The 21,410-nt window shown below is 40.6% G+C and overlaps 2 protein-coding genes across 2 annotated transcripts in view; one reads left to right on the top strand and one right to left on the bottom strand.

Moving 5' to 3' along the window:
- ATXN7 (ataxin 7) overlaps positions 1-3,101 on the bottom strand; it is a 138,464-nt gene extending 135,363 nt beyond the window's left edge. Inside the window, exon 1 of the mRNA XM_081284979.1 lies at positions 2,972-3,101. The gene's annotated coding sequence lies outside the window, so the exon portion shown is untranslated. The remainder of the gene's footprint in view (positions 1-2,971) is intronic.
- A 102-nt stretch (positions 3,102-3,203) lies between these two features.
- THOC7 (THO complex subunit 7) lies at positions 3,204-21,403 on the top strand. The gene is made up of 8 exons (XM_081284985.1): positions 3,204-3,345; positions 15,153-15,270; positions 15,967-16,094; positions 16,401-16,487; positions 18,452-18,509; positions 19,817-19,883; positions 19,992-20,061; positions 21,079-21,403. The coding sequence occupies exons 1-8, from the start codon at positions 3,327-3,329 to the stop codon at positions 21,144-21,146; spliced, it is 615 nt and encodes a 204-aa protein (XP_081141111.1). The 5' UTR covers positions 3,204-3,326; the 3' UTR covers positions 21,147-21,403.
- Positions 21,404-21,410: the final 7 nt, after the last annotated feature.

Here is a 21,410-nt window from a genome sequence, read left to right as displayed (position 1 = left end):
CTTCAGAAATATCCACAAAGGCCCACATAATTTCATAGCCCTCAGATAAAGACCCATCATGAGCTCTCATATATTTTCAGAAGGAAAACTCAATTTTTTTTGAATGTTTGTTTGTTGTTTACTTTGCAGGACTGGGAGTTGAACCCAGGGCCTGCACACACGCTGGGTAAGCACTCTACCCCTGAGACCACAGGCCCCATTTTTATCTATTTTCCTCAACTAGTTTCTAATATTCTCAAAGAAACCAGGAATCTAAAGACTTGTGTAAATCACAAAATCTAAGGTTACAGAAGCTCAAAGTGCAAATCAGCTTTCTTACAGCTTAAAACCGTCTATTTCCAATTATGTTTCTACCTAAAGTTCTCCCTAAATTGGAAAGAACTGTCGATATGGCACAGGACTTGAGTCCATCCTACATTAACAATGACAAAATGGTTAGTATTTGAAAAAAAGGCCACTTCTAAAATTCAATAGGATATTCTCTTGCTACATATTATATGACAAAAAGAAAGTGAATTCTTTTTTTTTCTTTTTTTTTTTTTTGTACCAGGGATTGAACCCCAGGGTGCTTAATCACTGAGCCACATCCCCATTCCTTTTTATCTATTTTTAAATTTTGAGACAGGTTCTCGTTAAGTTGCTCAAGGCCTCACTAAATTGCTGAGGCTGACTTTTAACTTGTGATCCTCCTGTCTCAGCCTCCCAGGCCACTGGGAGTAAAATGAATTCTTAAATGTTCAACGCATAGATCTGTGTCAATGCAGTTGTGAGGTAAATTATGTGGCCGACAATGCGGATTTTGAAGAGTTCATGAAAGTTCAAACCACGTGTTGCCCACCACGTGAGTCAAGAAGTTTCAGGAATGTTCATTTTCAGGTACACCTCAAACTTCAAAGTCTTTCAATCCCCTGTGGCCTTATTACTTTTATAAAACTTCTCATTAACAAAATTGTGAGTTTACCAAAAGAACTTATAAAGTGTTTGGTCAGGACTCCATCTATGAGTAACTGATAAAATGTTTCTTGGAAATTTAACAGTTACAAGGATCAGCAATACTTTCCTTTAAAAACATTAAAAGATTCTTTGAACTCACTAGATACTGTTTTTTTTTTTTTTTTTTTTTTTTTTTTTTTTTTTTTAAAGAGAGAGTGAGCGGGGGGAGAGAGAGAGAGAGAATTTTTAATATTTATTTTTTAGTTCTCCGCGGACACAACATCCCCGCCGGTATGTGGTGCTGAGGCTCGAACCCGGGCCGCACGCATGCCAGGCGAGCGCACCACCGCTTGAGCCATATCCCCAGCCCTAGATACTGTTTCAAAATCAATAAGATGATAAGATCAAGTGACAGGCAGCTTTTAAAAATATCTTTTCACTACTTGACAATTATTTTTCAAATAAGAAATACCCCCACCAAAATGCCTCTTGGGCAATAGACAACCAATTGATATGTTCAATATACTATTTGTACTACTTAAGATTTAAAGACATCTTTGGTTAGTTTTCTCTATCCAAAACCAAGGAAATGAACAGAGTCTGAAACCCAAGGACCACCGGCGTGCCCCTTAGGCCAATATTTTTTCAAACTCAGGAGGAAGGGGAAGGAAAGTTATACACCGGTTAATTTTTGCCTTTGAACCAAAAAGCTAATTCTTGAGCTTTATTTATTTATTTATTTATTTATTTTATTTTATTATTATTATTTTTTTTTTTTTTACTGGGGATTGAGTCCAGGGGCACCTTACCACTGAGCCACATCCCCAGTCCTTTACAAGACAGGGTCTCCCTAAATTGATGAGGCTGGCCTCAAACTTTCGATCCTCCTGCCTCAGCCTCCAGAGCAGTTGGGATTACAGGCATGTACCCCTACATCCAATTTGAGCATGAATTCTTAAGAATACTGCAAGGGTATTACTGAAGTTATGAGCTTCCCTTAATATGAATAAAAATTTACATATACCGGATTTTTTTGTAGAGGTTAACTACACTTCCTTAGCATATATTTGCATTTACAACTCTTCCTCTTTGAAAGAACTGGGGAAACCCTGGAGAAGGGACCCAACTTCAGTAAGAAAACCGAAACCACCAAATTCACCTTAGGCAAGTAACTGCTTTATACAGGATATGAAGATGCAAGAGGGTCAGGAAAACTAGAAAAGAAGGACACGTCTCCATCAAATACCAAACCTGGGTTCAAAACTCTGCCAGGCTTCTGGTGCTAACAGCATAAATTCTCCTTGGAGGTCAAATCAACCCTTGTGGTGTCTGTTTCCTCAACTGACGCCTAAGTGGTGCCATTTATGAGAAAGTCATCGAAATCCAATCAAAGTGACTTTGGGGGCAGAGATGCCCTGGGATCTGCTCGGGGAAGGTCTCACTCCACGCATGGGCGACGCTTCTCGTGGAGCACCACCACCTCCCCCTCCGCTCCCAACTTCCCCTTACGACGGGGACGGTCACACAGACGGTTTCTGAAAACCAAAGACAAAATGAAACGAAAGCCCCCCCCCGTCCAGACCCCCGACGGGACCCCGGCTCGGGGGTGGGCAGGCCCGCGGGCACCGCGCTCGGGGCCGCCCCGCGAACTCCTCCAGGAGGTCGCCAAGTTTCTTTCGCCCTTTTTCCCGCACCCGCCGGAGCCCATGCAGCCAGGGGGCGGACGCGGCGGCCGGAACCGCGCGACCTGGAACCCGGGGCCTTTTCCTCCTTGGCCGGCCGCTCCCGCCGCCCGCGCCCGCGCCCGCGCCCGCGACGCGCCCCGGCGCGCGCGGGCGCCAACTTTGCCGGGACCCCGCGCCGCGGCCCGCGGCCCCGCTCCAGGCGCCCCGCCGCGCCGCGCGCCCCACCCCCGGCTGCGCTCCCTCCCCAGCTGCGGCGGCCCGGGCGCGGCGGGGGCCGCGACCACCTTCCCCGAAGGCCGCGGGGGCCCCGACCTCGCGCTCCCGCAGCCGCGGCGGCGCCCGGGCGAGCTCACCTGGCGGCTGGCGGCGGCCTCCGGGGCGGCCTCTGGGCGTGGGCCGGGCGGGGGCGGCAGGGGGGCGGCGGGGCCGGGGCTGCAGCCCGAGCCGCCGCCGCCGGCCGCCTGGCCTCGCCCCCTCACGCGCCGGCCGCGGCCGTCCCCCGGGAGTGCGGGGAGCGCGGGGCGCGCGGGTCCCGCGGCGGCGGCGGCGGCGGCGGCGGCGCGGCGCGACTCAGGCGTCGGAGCGGGCGGCCGCGGGCGCCGCCGCCTCCTCCTCCATGTCTGTTTACCCGGCTGCATTGTGGGAGTTTGACCTCCGCCGCCGCCAACCGCCGCTCCAGCCTGCGCCGCCGCCGCCGCCGCGCACGCCATGGGAGCCGTGACTGACGGTGAGGCCCGCCGCCGGCCCGCGCGGCCTGGCGCAGCTCCCGGGGTCCCGCCGGCCGCCCCGCCGCGTCCCCCAGTCCCCCGGCCGCCGCGCCCAGCCTCCGCCGCCCTCGGAGCCACGCCGACTCCCGGGCCGGCCTTCCCAGGGGCCGCGCGGGGCACCGGGAGCGGGTGCTGGGCCGGCCGTCGGGCGCCGCGGGCACACGTGGGGTCCCGAGGGCTGGGAGCCGAGCGCGGGCGCGTGGTTCCGGGGGCCGTGGAGGGAGGTCCCGGGAGCGGCGCGGGCTAGGGAGCGTGGAGGCCGAGGTCCGGGGTGCCGCAGGGCCTGTGGGGTGGCTGCTTACAGGGACTGGGCAGGAGTTCCGGGGCCTGGGGGTGGCTGCTCACAGGGGTGACACCTGGAGGGGTCCCTCAGACAATAGGCTGGATCGCCAGGAGACCTTGGGATGTGGGTGGGGGACAGGGGGCTGCAGCCTGGGTCCGAGAGGAATGGCTGTGAATGAGTGGAGCGGCTGGAGGGCAATGGGAAGTGCACCTGGGAGGTTCACTCCTGTGCCACCCTTATAGGATGAGGCCACCAGGGCCATGGGGACAGTGTGTATGTGTATGTGTGTGAGAGAGAATGTGTGTGTTGGGGCGGGTGGTTTGTCAGCTGGAATGGATTGGGGAGGGCTGGTTTTGTGAGCATTTGTAAGTCTAGGGACTGATCAGTAAGGGGACATTTTGGGGAATGGTGAACAGGCATGATGGGCAACTGGAGGAAGAATCTGGAAGGCTTCCTGTTAGGAAGGGAGGTCCTGGGGCACCTAGGAAGGGAAAGGCTGTTGGTTTTGATGCTATTTGTGAAGAGGCTGCTTCTGGACCCTGGGTCCCAACATTAAGGAGCTAGGCAATGGGAAGAACTGGGATAGGCCAAATGTGGGGACCCATAAGAAGTAGTGGGGGGGGGCAGTTAAAGGCCAGGGACTTTCATGGGGAATTTATCTCTCTCTCTCTCTCTCTCTCTCTCTCTCTCTCTCTCTCTCTCTCTCTCATTTTTTTTGTTTTTGGTACCAGGAATTAAACCAGGGGTGCTTGACCACTTACTGAGCCACATCCCCAGCCTTTTTCAGTATTTTATTTAGAGACAAGAATCTCATTGAGACTTAGGGCCTTGCTAAGTTGCTGAGGCTTTGAACTTGCAGTCCTCCTGCCACAGCCTCCTGAGCTGCTGGAATTATAAGTCTGCACTACCCCAGCTGGCTTCCAGTTTTGTTTATTCAGTAGATATTTATAATGCCTGGGCTAGCTAGGCCTTGCTGGGGTTTACAGCCTAGAACCAACAAGCAAGATCTTTTCCTCAGAGGTTACAGACTGGTGAGAAAGACACATTAAGTAATGAGTTGTAAGGGTTACCCATGTTACCACGTGAGAAGAGCAAACCTGGGAACTTTTGGAATAGGTTGTACACTGAAGTAATTACTCTAATCCCTTTTTTTCCCTAAGGATAAATAGGTGTAGTTGAACTTGGTTTCCAGTTGGGAAACCACTTGTGCAAGAGCCCAAAATATTGGAAGGAGTAAAAAATGAGAAGTATTGGCTACAATTTAGAAAGTTGAGCCAAAGATTTTTAACTGTAATGGGAAGCCATTAAACATTTTTGCTGTGGGTCATGTAATCAGATTTGCTTTTCTTATGTTGATTTACTTTGGGCTGTGGGCTAGAGTTCAAACCCAGGGTCTTGTGTGTGTTAGGCAAGCACTCTACCACCGAGCTACATCCCAGCCCCAGAATTGCATTTACACACACACACACACACACACACACACACACACACACATCACTGTACTGTGTGAAGCATGTTGAGGAAAAGTTGAGGTGCTAAGTAAATTCCCTGTCCCTTACTAACATGTATATTGTACTTACACTATGTATCAGGCACTGTTCTAATTATTGCCCCCCTTTACAGATGGAACTGGAACCCAAAGAGATTAAGTAGCTTGTCTGAAGTCTCACAGGTAGTAGGTTAGAAAGCCTGGGCCACAAACCAGGCAGACTGGTTCCAGAGTTCCTGCTCTTCATTCTTACGATGGTCCAAGTGAGAGGTAATGGGGCCTTGGACCAGGATGGGACTGCCTAAGAGGGAATGCGGAGAAGTGGACAGGTTGGAAGGTATGAGGTAGGGTGCCAGGGCTTCAGTGCCTGAGTGAGCGTGGAAGGGGAAAGTCAGGATGATCCCACATTGTGGCTGGAGTGACTCTGGGCCTACTAGGGCTACTTCTATATTTATTGAGAAATAGCACTCCAAAGGAGAGGTATTTTGTAAATGGGAGATGGAAAGGAGATGAGTTCTGGTAAATGTACTTCAGTCAAGTGCCCCTACATCCTTTGAGACCATGAAAATCCCCACTCTGTCACTAATATAAAGTGTCTGACCTCAGGCAGGTTACTTAGCTTCTTTGAACCTCAGCTTTTTTCTCAGTAAATGAAGATGGTGAAATCCACCTCGGAGGGTTGTTTTGAAGGTGAAATGCAGTAAAAGCCTTCGCACTGAGTCCAGTACATAGTAATGTTCGGTAAATATTAAATATGAGTTATTTACTAACCTCTGTTCTACTCTCCTATGATGAGATCTGTGCCCTCTCCATCTTTGAATCTGCTCGTATTTCCCTTCCCTGACTTTTCTGCTCTTGGGGAGAAAAATGAGCTGAAATGAGTAATATTTGTGATTAGTCAACAAATAAGTGTTTCAGACCTTCTAAACACAACAGAGGAGGGAGGGCCCCAACTTCTGCTTGAGGGAGAGAGGTAATAGCATGCCATCAAATAAGTAAATAAGATAATTTCTGAGAAGAAGCATAATTAAGTTTTGAGAATGAATTTGATGGAATGATAAAGTAATGGGGGTGGAGCTGCCAACAATTAGGATAAAATACGTTGATCAGGTATGATGTCTCTGAAAGCTGACATTTAAAGTGAGATCTGAAAAGATCAACCATGTGAAGCACCCAAGAAAGTATTTCAGGTAGCAGCAAAGGCCTGAGGTGACAACAGGCTGTACCTCTTGGGTGAAGATGAGGAAGGCCAATTGGGGTGGACCCAGGGAGAGGGATGTAAAGGGAGGGAAGTCAAGTGGAGCTCCTGATGAACTGTGCAGGCTATGAAAGGGACGGGATTGTCCTCTGGGCACGTGGCAATGATTGGAGGATTTTAAGTAGAGAGTCAATGGTCACTTCATCTTTTAGATCATTCTCAGTTGCTGGGTAGTAAGTGCATTCTAGAAAGCCCAGGATGGAAGCTGGGAGCCCAATGTGAAGTATTTGATGTGAAAGACATGGGCTTGGGTTGGTGACGTCAGTGGAGAGGACAGTGAGCACTGGAAGTTTTTGATATTCTGAAAACTTCTTAGAGGAGGACCAGTATTTGTCCCTTGTGCTTAGATAAGAGCCAGTGTGAGCTGGGTACGGCAGGGGCTGAGCCAGGAGGAATGCAAGTTTGAAGCCTCAGCAACTTAGGCCCTGAGCAACTTGGTGAAACACTATCTCAAAATAAAAAATAAAAAGGTCTGGAGATGTAGCTCAGTGCTAAAGAGCCCTGGATTCAATCCTTAGTACCAAAACAACAACAAAAAACCAGTATCCTTTTAAAACTGGGGTACCTGATTAGCTTTGTCCTCATGCAGTCCTTACATCTGTGTATGCATATACAAAAGCCCTTTATTTCTGCACCTAATTTGAGGAAGAACACTGCCTCTGAAGGAAGTAGAGAGGAGCACTATGTTGCCATCTGTGGATATTGGACTATAGATGTTATTACCAGCATTGTCATTTGATTTGGGGTGGGGGAGAATATTGGGAATCGAACCCATGGTTACTTAGTGGCTTAACCACTGAGCCACATCCCCAGCCCTTTTTATATTTTATTTAGAGAAGAGATCTCACTGAGTTGCTTAGGGCCTCTCTAAGTTGCTGAGGCTGGCTTTGAACTCACAATCCCCGCCCCCTCAGTCTCCTGAGCCACTGGGAGCATTGCCATTTTATAGATGAAAGAGTGGAAGTCCTGGAGAGTTACTGTCAAATTCCTTTATTCTCTCTCTCCTGATGTCACCATATCGTTTTGGCTAACTGAAAAATAGTTTGGATGGTGTCACTGTTAATTTAAAATATGTTAACAGTTTGTATCTTGGAGGTGTTAATTTAAAGAGTGTTAAACAGTGTTAGTACCCTGTTAAAAATCATTTTAAAAGCACTTTTTGCAGTACAGAGAACATTAGGTAGATCATTGATATGCCAGAGCAACAGATGGGAGACGAGAAGGGGAGTGGGGTCATCTCTACATTCTATTTAATAGAGCTTGTTGGTTTTGACAACAGATTTTTTTTTAATCAAAAAGGTGTAATGCTTGGATATATGCTTGTTAAAATTTGAAATAATGATTTTAATATGCCTATAAACAATATGACAGAATAATGGAACTGCACTACAACCGTATAATAATGTAATTCTGTATATTTTGTTATGAATGCAGAGGTGACACCAGTCACCTATAAAAGAAAGATAATAGCACACTTTACAGAGTGTTTCAAGGATGAAGTATGATACCACATGTAAAAGCACTTTGAAGTTGAGTGACCATTTAGTAGCCAAGCCAAGACACTTTTCAGAGTGAAAGGAGACACACGAGATGTATGTTCACCGATAAGTGTGTGAACAGCGCTTAAGTATTTGCTGCTGCTGTTGGTGGGACAAAAATGGATTCCCTTTCTTTTTCCACCAGTGCCAGTAGATTTGTCCAGCTTATTCCATAATCCACTGTTCCAGCAAGAGGATAACTAATGTACTTCAACTATTTCATATTTCTTTAGCCCAAATAGATAAGCAAGTTTGGCACTCCATCCTTGAGATGCACCATATTCTAAGCATTGAGACAGAAAAACAGAAGATCCCCACACTGTTTTTTTGCTTTTTTAAAAAAAAATTTTTTAGACACTTTTGGCTTGAGAAATTTACTTTGGCATCAGCAACTTACTTACATTGGTCCTAAGGATCTCAGGAGAGACCAGTATTTACGTGGAAGAATCAAACCATCTTATTTATTGTTCTTTCTGCCCATGTTTTATGTGTCTTTTTTACATTATTTGCCTTAAAAATTACTTTAATGATTTTTAAACTTTTTGAAAGTTTAAACTTTTTGAACTTTTTGAAGGGGGCCCAGAGTTACTTTGCCATAAGGATCTTTAACAAACAAGCCACATATAATTCATCTTAATAACTCATGAGTGGTGCTGATCTAATGATGAATCTAACAGGAATCTGAATAAACATTGTTTTTGCATGGCCTTACCTCATCTTAATTTAATATCAATAAAATAATTTCCAAGCCGTCTTTATTGTTTTTACAGGATGGAACACAGCCCACCCGAATTACTAATGTAAGCAATCAGATTACTTATGGAAGGCTTCATGTATGATAATTTAGGAACTCAGTGTGTATGGCTTTAGATGTGTTCAGCATGGACCTAATTGTTAAAGCGTCATTAACAATAACAAGGGTGTCATTAAAAATCATAATGCTTATACCATTTGTATAAGCATTTAAAAATTTTTCTCTAAATTTAAAAACTCTAAACTTAGAGGTAATAGAAGCTGCTCTCCAATTGGGGCCACACCATTTTGTTTGATTTTGTTTCTGTTGGAGTTGTGTTCTGCGCTTTATATGTGTTATTTCAGTAATTTTTGTCTGCAGAGAGTTTTCTAGGCAGCAGCTATCTTAAAGTTTAAGCCAGAAATGCATAACCTTGGAATAAATTTGAGGCAGAAGCAAATTTGTGAGGAATCATAATTGGAGAAAATTGTGTATGCATAAAATGCATGAAATGTATCTACATAGGTATATAGATATGTCTAGATATACCTTTGATATTTACTTTTGAACATCTTTAGGATGAAACAAGTTGAGGATTAAATTCAACATAAAGATAAGGATAATATATTTTTTTGCTTTTTTCTACCGTGGACTGGCTCTGTGTCTTTCCGTACCATGAAGTCTGCAACCCTACAAAGAAGATAGTTTTATTCCCATTTTACAGATGAGGTTAAATGTTGGTCTGTGTGCACACACACAAAGTAGGCATTAGGTGAATAAGCAAACATTGGCTCCAGTTTTTGATTTGTAACCCAGGAGATTGTCTGTGAGAAGGTGTGCTCAGATTGAAGAGGGATCAGGCCGACGGTGAGGAGGCCTGTGAGTGCCTAGACAGGGAATCCCCTCCCTGCCACAACTCATCTTCCACTTCCCTCTCAAGTCTCCCCCCAGCGTTGGCATTGGCCCCTACCTCTTCCTAACCAAGCCTCTGCTCATCCTAACCTGCCTCCCAGGACCTGTGATTCTAATCTCTCCTTTTAATTTAGGTCATGTTAGCTCCTAACAGCAAGCGCTTTGGCAGCCCCAGCCTTCCTGCTTCTGGGCTTTTCCTGGTTTCAGTCTATTTTGTACACTGCTCTCAGCTTGATCCTTCTAGAAAGTTTTGCCCATGAATCTTTAGCAACTCCCAGTTACCTACCAGCAAAGCCTGGATTTAGTAATAGGGCATTTGTTAATATGCACTCTCAAAGTCCCACCCCACTGCCTATATGATGCTGGGTCCCACTGTTTGACTTCTGTCATCTGTCCAGTCTTCCTGGTGTTCTAGTGCACTCAGGCCCCAGAGCCTGTCTCTCGCTCCCACACTGGAGCTCACAGCTTTCTCCTTACCCAGGGTGAAGGGAAAGGACTTGAACTTTCTTTTAATAACAACTAGCTAAGTGGAGTGGCGCATGCCTGTGATCCCTGTTGCTCGGGAGGCTGAGGTAGGAGGATAGAGAGTTCAAAGCCAGCCTCAGCAACTTAATGAGGATGTAAGCAACTCAGTGAGATACTGTCTCTATATAAAAGAGCTGGGGGTGTAGCTCAATGGTTGAGTGCCCCTGAGTTCAATTCCCAGGTCCAAGAAAAAGAAAACATTTTGAATACTCTTCTGATTTAAAAACCAAACAAAAGGATATTTTCTCATTTCCAGTCTGTCTACCCCACTTACACTACCCACTCTCTTGATAACCCCTGTAATTAGTTTCTTGTCTGTCATTCCAGGGTATCCAAACAAATGTAAGTTCATAAAAATATATATTCTCATCTCCCCTGATTTTTGTTTGAAAAACAATACCGTAATACTGTTCTCCACCTTTTATAACAAGGTATCTTAAATGATCTCTAGATCAATACATGGAGTACTTATTCTTTTTTCCTTATAGCTTCAGAGTACTCCCTCTTGTTCCTATGCTAAAATTTGTTTAATTTTCCCCTATTTATGTATATTTGGTTTGCTTTTAGTATTTGTTATTATTATGACACTGGATTAGTGCATAATCCAGTGTCATATTGCTTAAGTACATCTGGGTTGTTGAGTCAAAGGCTCTATGTTCTTTGAAATTTTGATAGAATTGGTTGCCTTTCAGTTTTTTTGATTGATGATTTTTAAATGTCAAAAGAGCAACTCAGCTGGGCATAATGGCACACAGGGCTCCAGAGGGTGGGGCAGGAGGCTCTCAAGCTCAAAGCCAGCCTTAGCAATTTAGCGAGACCCTGTCTCAAAATAAGAACTTAAAAGGGCTGGGAAGCACCCCTTAGTTCAATCCTGGGTACCAAACAAAAAAAGCCGCTTAAACTCAACCTCTTGATTTTCCCCAAGCCAAAGGGAGCTGTAATCTCTGCCAACAGCCCCGCCTCCCTGTGTGTGTATTTCTATGTGTGCTGTTTCTCCAGTGAGAGTAAAAGGGCTCGGGTCTTTATTTCATATCCTCAGAATTGGCTGAGGTACCTGTGGATACATCTGATTGGTCAGATCCTCATGTCTTTTTTACAAGTAATCACCACTGTGGAAACGAAAATAAGGTGGTTGCCTGCTAGCCCTTGATAGTGGCTGGTTGAAACAAAGCTCTTTAGAAAGCAGATGTCCTGTGCAGGAAGCACAAATCTAATTTAAGAATATTTATTGAACATTTGAATGTATAAAACATGGTGTGAGAGGCTTAGGAGGAAACAGAAGGAATAGGACATAGTGCTGGCCCTCAATAACCTTTCTCCAAAGTAGGGAGGATGAGAGGAGCCTGGAGACTTGGCTGGTTTGGCCTGAACCGTGTTCTACATGTCTTTCAGGAAGACTTTTCTAATTGGTGTATTACATTATATATAGAAAACTGCACAGGTCTTAAAATAGCTAGAAGGATCACAAAATGTGTTTCAACATTTTTAGATAGTTATCAAATTTGAAAAAATCAGGTTTTATGATAGATTCCCCTTCCTCATATGATTTCTTCCTGTTCCCCGAATGCATTTACATTCAAAATCCACTGTCCTCAATATTAAGCATAAGGCCTAGGCATCTGGGTAGAAGGTCGGTTTGGTGGGGAGGAAGGGACAACAGGATTGAAGAGAGCAAAAATAAGAGAAATTACTGAATAATTGCTTAAGTACATCTGGGGTTGTTGAGTCAAAGGCCATATGTTCTTTGAAATTTCGATAGAATTGGTAGTAGCATCAATTCTGCCAGACTAGCTCACCTGTAGATATTTCCTTTTATTTATTTATTTATGGTTTTTTTTGTTGTTTTGGTACTGGGGATTGAACCCAGGGGTTCTTAACTACCAAAGCCACATCCCCAGCCCTTTTTAATATTTTATTTAGAGACAGGTTCTCACTGAGTTGCTTATGGCCTCAGCCATGCTGTCTTTGAACTCTTAATCCTCCTGTCTCAGCCTCCCGAGCCTCTGGGATTACAGGAATGCGCCACCACACCTGGCTCCTTTTTGTTTTGTTTCATTTAAAAAATTGAAACATTGATAGTTTTTTAAAAAATCATTTTGCATTTTAATCTCTTTGAGGACTTTTATTTTTCTGTTTCTTTAGATAACATTGTATGTGTTTTAAAACCAAAAGCATTAGTTCATGTTTTTAAAATATAAAACATCTGACGAATCTAGAGCTTGAGCAGTCTTTCAAAGCCATGCTTGACAACCAAACCCAATTCTAAAAATGTCTATCTCATGCTACCACAATATATTTTAAAACTGGAGTCCTCTGCCTTCCCAGGTTTTATCTCCGCTGCACCTGTGCTCAGAAATCCTCCTGCCTACACACAGGAACTATTGTTTAAAGATTTTGCTGTTGATTCATCATGCAGCCTCTCCAGGAATTATTTACACTTTAAAAATTCATTTTTTTAAAATGCATTTGGTTAAAAAGGAAACCAAAACCTCCCAAAATAAGCAAACAAAATCCTTGTACAATGGCATGTAAGGAATTACATTTTTTCTCATCTCTTAGATGTAGTCCCTCTCATCTGAAACAACCACTATTACCAAGGTTGTTTTGTTTTGTTTTGTTTTGTTTTTGGTATCAGGTACTGAACCCAGGGGCACTTTACCCCCAGGCCACATCCCCAGCCCTTTTTATGTTTTATTTTGAGACAGCCTCTCCTAGATTGCTTAGGGCCTCACTAAGTTGCTGAGGGTGATTTGAACTCATGATCCTGCAGCCTCAGCCTCCCAAGCTGCTGGGATTACAGGCATATGCCACTGCACCTGGCTGACTATTACTAATTTTATGAATCCTTTCAAAGATATTTTCTGACTAAACTCATGCCTGTGTGATGTACGTACACACACACACATACCCGGTCTCAGGCTCCTCCATTCTACACATAGCACAGCACGTTGTGCTTCTCCGCACGTTTTCGTTTTACTTAACAAAAATAAGATTTCTTGGCATCAGTATAGACTCCAATCTTATTTTTTTGGCTGCATACTATTATATGAACATTTCATAATTAAACCAGTCTCTTCCTGGTGAATATATAGGTTTGCAATATTTCAACTACAGACAGCACTTCTACAAACAACCCTTTATACCTTCCTTTGTGTGTGTAGGTGCACATATTTTTAAAGCCTCAATTCCTAGAATTAAACTATGGAGTCAGAAAGGTGCATGCACTCTTCATCCAGTGGCCTTGGAGAGTTTGACAGTGTGCACCCTCTGATATATGTGAGTGCAATTTCCCAATGCCTTTGCCAACCTTTTGAACGGTCAGGTTTTGGTCTTTGCCAGGCTGATGGGAAATGGCATTGTAGTGTGGATTCCCCTGGCCTTTTTTGTTATGATCCTGGTCCAAACACGAGCTCAGGCCTGCCAGGCAGGCAGGTTGGGACCCCACTTGTTATAGTCACTGCCGGTCCATACTGCTTTTCTGTTTTTCTCTTTTCCTCAGGGCAAAATGAGACAGTTTTGTTAAAAAGAAAGAAAAAGAAAAGAAATTCTCATGGGGAAACTTAAGATAACTGTATTCTACTTGTATTGTATCAGTTTACTCCCTTCCCCTGACCAACTTCTCTTTTCTTGTCCTAGTCCGCCACTCTGTCTTTTTAAATATTCTTTATCTCTTCTCACCACTGCCTTTCAGGACAAGGAGCCCCCCTTCCCATCAGGAATTGAACCCAGAGGCACTTGACCTCTGAGCCACATCCCCAGACCTTTTTATTTTTTATTATAAAACAGGGTCTCACTAAGTTGCTTAGGGCCTCTCTAAGTTGCTGAGGCTGGCTTTGAACCTGTGCTCCTCCTGCCTCAGCCTCCTGAGCCGCTGGGATTACAGTTGTGTACCATGCCACCCAGCCAGACAGGTTCTTCTTCTTCTTCTTTTTTTTTTTTTTTTCAAAAAAAAGTTATCCAAGAATTTATTTTCTTGGTTGCTTATTTATTTATTTTTATTTTACCTGAAGATTTTTCCTCTTTGCCTGTGATACCTTGACACACAATAGAAAATCACTTTCTTTTTTTTTAAAAAAAAATTTACACATATATACGTATTTGTAAGATACACATCATACAATTTATCCACTTCACTTAGCCATTTATTATTCTTTTTAGATACATATAACAATAGAGTGTATTTTAACGTATCATACATACATGGAGTATAGATTATTCTGATTAGGATCCCATTCTTGTGGTTGTCCATGATGTGGGGTTTCACTGGTTGTGTATTCATATATGAGCACAGGAAAGTTCTGTCCCATTCATTCTACTGTCTTTCCCATTCCCATCTCCTCTCCCTTCCCTTCATTCCCCTTTGTCTAACCCAGTGAACTTCTATTCTTTCCTCCCCCTTGTTGTGAGTCAGCAACTGCATATCAGAGATAACATTCTGCCTTTGGTTTTTATGATCGGCTTATTTCACTTAGTACAATAATCTCCAGATTCATCCATTTACTGGCAAATACCATAGTTTCATTCTTCTTTGTGGCTGAGTAATATTCCATTGTGTGTATGTACCACATTCTCTTTAACCATTCATCTATTGAAGGGCACCTGGATTGATTCCATACTTAGCTATTGTGAATTAAGCTGCTGCAAACATGGATGTGGCTTCATCACTGTAGTTGCTGATTTTCAGTCCTTTGGGTGTATACTAAAGAGTGGGATATTAGTTAGCCATTTTAAAGTATACAATTCAGTATCATTAAGCACATTGACATTTCATTTTTTAAAATACTTTTTAGTTGTCTATAGACATTTATTTTATTTGCTTATTTGTGTGTGGTGCTGAGGATCGAACCCAGTACCTCATACATGCTAGGCAAGCACTCTACCACTGAGCTACAACCCCAGCCCCAAGCACATTGACATTTCAATAATTATCTTTTCAATGAGCACCTGAGTAGTGATATTGTTTATTTGTCCTGAAAAGTCACAAGAGCCAAATGGTCATTTTAATTCACTTTGCCCTTCTCTCTTCCAGACGAAGTGATACGGAAGCGTCTCCTCATTGATGGAGATGGTGCTGGAGATGATCGAAGAATTAATTTGCTAGTGAAAAGTTTCATTAAGTGGTGCAACTCTGGATCCCAGGAGGAAGGGTATTTATTTCACTTGTCTCTATGCCAGTGTACTGATGTCATTTTAATAAGGTCCTGTTAGTGTTTTAAGTTTCACTCACTGAATTGTCCACTTAAATCACTTCTTGTCTCATCAAAAGATTTTTTTTTCTTCTCTTCGGAGGCCTTATAAAACAAACATGTAGAAAGCAGGTAAAAGAAGAAATGAAGACTAAATTCAGGCTCGTTAACATGGTCACTTTTAGCAGATAAGTATTTAACAGGACAAGATAATCTAAATGAAATTTGTTTCCTTTGTTAATAAAGTTCCTGCAAGATATCTAGGTTTTTAATAAAATTCTTCCTCATTTGGATTCACTTTCCACAGAATAAGTGTAATATACATATAGAACGGAAGAACTGTGAGAATAGAATTGTGAAAATAAGCAGACTTCTTAATCAAAATAATTTTTAAAAATGATTTAAACAATTCAGACAGATTTGCTTGAATTAAGCCTACACCGATAAAAACAATAGGCCCATCTTACGTTTGTAACCATAGCTGTTTATAAAGGCACATTTGGAAAAAGAAAACATAAGGGATGGATATTCTAGATTTTTTTTAAAGAAAACATTTGTCTCAGAATGTGATATAACTTAATTAGCAAAGCTTTGCCTGCATTAAAGTAGTTTAATTTTAGCAATCCACAAACATCTTTTTCCTCTTTTTTCCATCAGATATAGCCAGTACCAACGTATGCTGAGTACACTATCTCAATGTGAATTTTCAATGGGCAAAACTTTGCTGGTGTATGACATGAATCTCAGAGAAATGGAAAATTATGAAAAAATTTACAAAGAAATAGGTAAAAATAATAATGTTTCTGTCTATATTTTTATTCTTTATGATCTAAAGGAAAAATACCTACTAACAATATTCTTGGGTTAGTGATAAAAGTTACTTACAATATTAATAGAATGCATACAGTAAGTGGTATCTGCAAAAGTTTATAGTGTGGTATGATGATTGAGGTTACAGCTACTTTTTTAATACCAGCATCTATTTAGTTAGCAATAGGACTTCAATTTAAAAACATGTTTTAAAATTGAAAATGGATGGAGATTATATGTGTTGTTATTAACTATCTTTTAAAAAATACCCTTTTATATAGAATGTAGTATTGCTGGAGCTCATGAAAAAATTGCTGAGTGCAAAAAGCAGATTCTTCAAGCAAAACGAATACGAAAAAACCGCCAAGGTAAGGGTTTTGAGGGATTTCATGTGCAAATACTTTACTACTAACTGGTATTTTCATGCAGTTTTTAATGTGAGGTAAAATCAGCAGCCAGAATCAATTTAATTGACAAAGAGAATCAGGATGGGACTGGGGCTGGGGATCAGTGGTAGAGCGCTTGCATAGCATGCATGAGGCACTGGGTTCGATCCTCAGCACCACATTGAAATAAAATAAAGATATTGTGTCCACCTAAAACTAAAAAATAAATTAAAAAAAAAAAGAATTAGGAGAAACATTTAATTCTTAAAACCATAAATAGAAAATAGAAAAAAAAGGAATGATCTGCTGGAAAAAAGTTTTTGCTGAGATGTATTGATTATCCAGGTATTTCTTCTGTCTTCAGACAATTTTGCCTGAATATTTTGTTTAATCAGCAAAAGTGATTTATGTAAGTACACTAGTTATAGGATCGATTTGTTTGATGAGAGAGAGAGGAGAATTTAAACACAGTTGGTTTTCATTAAGTATAAAGGAAGCAGATATATTCAGGATGCCTAACTATATAACAAGAAAAAGTTAAAGTTTAGTTTTATTCTAATCTTTCTTTTTAACTAGAGTATACCCTTATCTAGTTCATAAACTTTCAAATAATTTTTTGGGGGGGTACCAGGGATTGAACTCAGGGGCACTCGGCCACTGAGTTCGACCCCTGGTACCCCCCCCAAAAAAAAAGTACAATCATAATTATGATAATATATATTAAAAACTGGAAGAAAATAGAAAATGTGAATAGTTATTTGGGGGTTGTGGGTTTTATTATCTAGGTTTTCTTTGTTTTTGTTTTGTGTTATACTGAATATCTATTATATTGTAATGGAGGTTTTTTTAATTTAAAAAAATCATGCTTAGTAATATACTGAGTTCCAAAACAATAAACTTCACTTTTTAGAGAGCTAATTAAGATAAAGTTTTATCCTGACCTCTTTTTTTTTTTTCTTTTAGTTCTGGGGATTGACTACAGGGTGCTTTACCACTGAGCTACGTCCCCATATCTTTTTATCTCTTCTTCTGGCCTCAAACTTGCAGTCCTCAGTGGTAGAGCACTTGCCTCAAACGTGTGAGGCACTGGGTTTGATCCTTGGCACCACAAAAAATAAATAAATAAAGTAAAGGTATTGTGTCCACCTACAACTAAAAAAAACAACCTTGCAATCCTCCTGGCTCAGCCTCCAGAGCTGCTGGAATTAGATGCACGCACCACTAAGCCTGGCTTATTTCCCCTTTATAAAGGTGGCTTTTGTATTCAGTTCAAAGTATGTATGCTAAAGTTTCAGTGGCCAATTTACAGCAAAATATAATAACATAATAATTAATATCAATGTCAGATTATTTAAAAATATATTGCAAAGAATTTTGATTGAATAGGAGACTTTTAAGTGAACCTCACTATTTACCATTTCATAGAAATGTTAATATAAGCAATAAAACTTAATCTTAGAGGTCTCAGTGAAGCAGCAACAATCATCTTAATTTTGAAGTATTTTAAAGTTTCTGAAGTTTTTACCTTTAGAATGGTGAGGAAATTAACAAATTAACAGTAAGATATGTTTTTCTCACTGATTCTCCCCCCTACCACCACCACCACACACTCTGGGCAAAGAGTAAGATCCTTTTCAGATTCAGTCCACTTGATCGATAATGACTTAAAAGTCATTAATGCTTATGCTGACTTCTTATATTCTGTACAGGACATGTTAGTGGAAAAACAGAATCTGGAGCCAAAATCCTTGTATTTAACACTTTTTATGTCACAGATGATTATCGTTGTGGTTCAATCAAGTGCATGGCAATACTCCCATCCATCGTTGTTTTTCTTTCTTTATGTACTAGGAAAATGAGTAGGAGACATGTGTGACACTATGCGTTTTCTTTTGATATTTAAAGTTTTTAAAAGAAAACTTGGTAAATATTTTTATGTCTTTCAGAATATGATGCTTTGGCAAAAGTGATCCAGCATCATCCAGATAGGCATGAGACATTAAAGTAAGTTTAGAGCTTTTCCTTGCAAAGGAACTAACCTACATAAACCTACATAAACATTCAAGTATACTCATCTATACATTCCATTTTTATAAAATAAATAACATGTCAAAAGGAGAAATCAAGATTTTCAACATTATATATCCTAACACTGTTTGATTAGATCCTTTTCTTTTTCCAATCTTTCTATCTATAGGTCTAAAATGCATGTGATGTGTCTCAATGGGAAAATGGATAAATAGAATATATTCTATTCATGTAATAAAATACTAAACAGCATAAACTTAATAAACTAGATATATACTTTTTTTTTTTCCTCTCTTAGTACTAGGGATTGAACTCAGGGGCACTCTACCACTGAGCTACATCCCCAGCACTTTTTATTTTTAACTTTGAGACAGGGTCTCAGTAAGTTACTGAGACTGACTTTGAACTTGTGATTCTCTGGCTTCAGCCTCCTGAGTCTCTGGGGTTACAGGTACACCACCAGGCCTAGCTAGACATATACTTTTACAACACAGATCCCCCCAAAAAATCAGTGAGGAAAATGACTGACACATGAGTTTTAAATTATTTCTAATTTTCTACATACATACAGAAAATAACTATTTGTAAAAGTTAGAAAATACCAAGTATTATTTATTAATACTATATATTATCAGAAACACAGATACATGCATTAAAAAGGGATTGGAATGATGCAATGACTGTGTGAATGGAAAATAAAGGACAAAAGAAGGCCTGAGGTAGGGGACTAGAGAAGGGGGTGGGGAGGGAGGTGAAGTTCAAAGGGTATTTCAAGTTAATCAGCAGCAGGTTTTGTTTTTGATTTTTTTTTTTTAACTGAAGGAAAATCTTGAAGTTAGTATGATAAAAATGTACTATTTCTTGAGTTTGGTTATTCTATTATCTGAGTTTTTCTGTACTTATAAACTTTATATAAAAATATACCTTTTGGGGGCTGGGGTCGTGGCTCAGCAGTACAGTGCTCGTCTAGCATGTGCAAGGCACTGGGTTCGATCCTCAGCGCCACATAAAATAAGTAAAATAAAGGCATTGTGTCCAACTACAACTAAAAAAATTTTTTTTAAATAAATAAAATTAAAAAATGAAAAATAAAAGTATAGCTTTAATGAAAATAGTGCACAGTTAGTAGTTAAGAAGTTCTAAACTTTACAAGTCTCACATAATGGAGTATTTTAATTCTTTTTACATTTTAAAAATACTATTTAATACTTTAAATGTTTGATTAGAATTGTAAGTTCTATTTCCCAAAACAGCAAAAAATAGCACTGTTTTACTTTTTTCAGAGAATTAGAGGCTCTGGGAAAAGAGTTAGAGCATCTTTCACATATTAAAGAAAGCGTTGAAGATAAGGTATTTGCATATATATATTTTTTCCCCTTTGTTTTTTTATGGTGTATATGTGTGTCTGTGTGTGTTTATAGATCAATTTCAATAAATTTTTTCTTCTTGTTAATATAGCTGGAATTGAGACGGAAGCAGTTTCATGTTCTTCTTAGTACTATCCATGAACTTCAGCAAACATTGGAAAGTAAGTAGAAATTATCTCAAAATGAATGTTTTGAAGATTTTTCAGTGATTGAGAGGTGTGCCTTTTACAGTTTGGGGTGAGATAACACCTTCAATTTGTAAATAAAAGAATATCTGGATGACATTAGAAGACACTCATTTGTTCTACTTTTTAAATATATGCAGAAGCATTTTAATTTTGTAGTAACTGGTTTAAATATATATCTAGTAGTTTAAATATGAAAAATTCAAGGATGTTAGATAGCAGAGTTTTTTATTGGCTTTCTATAGTTTATTACTGTAAAGTAATAAATCAGGCCCCAGGAAGGCTATGATAAGTAATTTGTGCATAAGAATGTTTGCACACCCAGGCCAGGTTTGGAGGCACTCACCTATAGTCCAGCAGCTTGGGAGGCTGAGGCAGGAGGATCGAAAGCTCAAAGCCAGCCTAGGCAACTTACTGAGGTCCTAAGCAAATCAGTGAAACCCTGTCTGTAAATAAAATACAAAGTAGGGCTGGGGATATGGCTCAAAACCCACTCCTGAGTTCAATCCCCAGAACCAAAAAAAAAAAAAAAAAAACCTTTTGCATACCCAATGAATGGTAGGTACTTTGAGGGAAAATATATCTTTCCCTTAGATATATACTTTTAAAACTCAGATTCCCAAAAATAATGAGTGAAAAAAATGAAAGACATGTAATGAATTTTAAGTCATTTATAAGGAAGAGAAGACTTGCTATTGATTATAGCCAATTGGAAATTTCTGTTCACTTGATCTGATTGTCCCAAGGCCTATGTTTATTTTTTTAAGTGAAATCTGTCATACAGATTTTAAATTTTGATTCAACTAATAACAACCACCAAACAGCATTTTTAAAATCGACATTTATGTGAGACAGTTGCAGTTACAGACTGCCATTTTGCCATCTTTTCTTTAAAAGTATTGGCTAATAAAAGATAAAAATGTTTCACATGTGCATTAAGCATAAAATGTTGGCAAATTTGACTAAGGTTTTGTGTTTCTTTTTCAATTACAGATGATGAAAAGCTCTCAGAGGTAGAAGAAGCTCAAGAAACAAGCATAGAAGCAGATCCTAAGCCCTAGGCAATCGAATCACTGTTCCCCCAAAATATTGAAAGAGCTACATAATCTTAGTATGTTTAGAATTTGTTGTGCTCTTGACATATTTGTAGTTTAGCCAATGAAGTACTTTGCTATTAAATATTAATGCACATCTCATTTATATTTCTTCATACAAAGAAAAATGGCTTCAGTATGTATGTTTTTATTGAAATGCATTTTTCATTCTTAAAAAGTAGGAAACAGCATCCAAAAATGTTTAATAAAATATCTTTAAGTTACATGTTT

The sequence above is a fragment of the Spermophilus citellus genome, assembly GCF_964194105.1.
Source record: "Spermophilus citellus genome assembly, chromosome: 3".
Taxonomy (NCBI): Eukaryota; Metazoa; Chordata; class Mammalia; order Rodentia; family Sciuridae; genus Spermophilus; species Spermophilus citellus.
Note: the sequence above shows the minus strand (reverse complement) of the source record. Positions and strands in the feature narration are given on the sequence as shown.

Coding starts and splice junctions, on each gene's coding strand:
- THOC7 (XM_081284985.1), top strand. Junction 16,488..18,451: donor AATACGAAAAAACCGCCAAG/GTAAGGGTTTTG, acceptor TATGTCTTTCAG/AATATGATGCTTTGGCAAAA. Junction 18,510..19,816: donor GATAGGCATGAGACATTAAA/GTAAGTTTAGAG, acceptor TACTTTTTTCAG/AGAATTAGAGGCTCTGGGAA.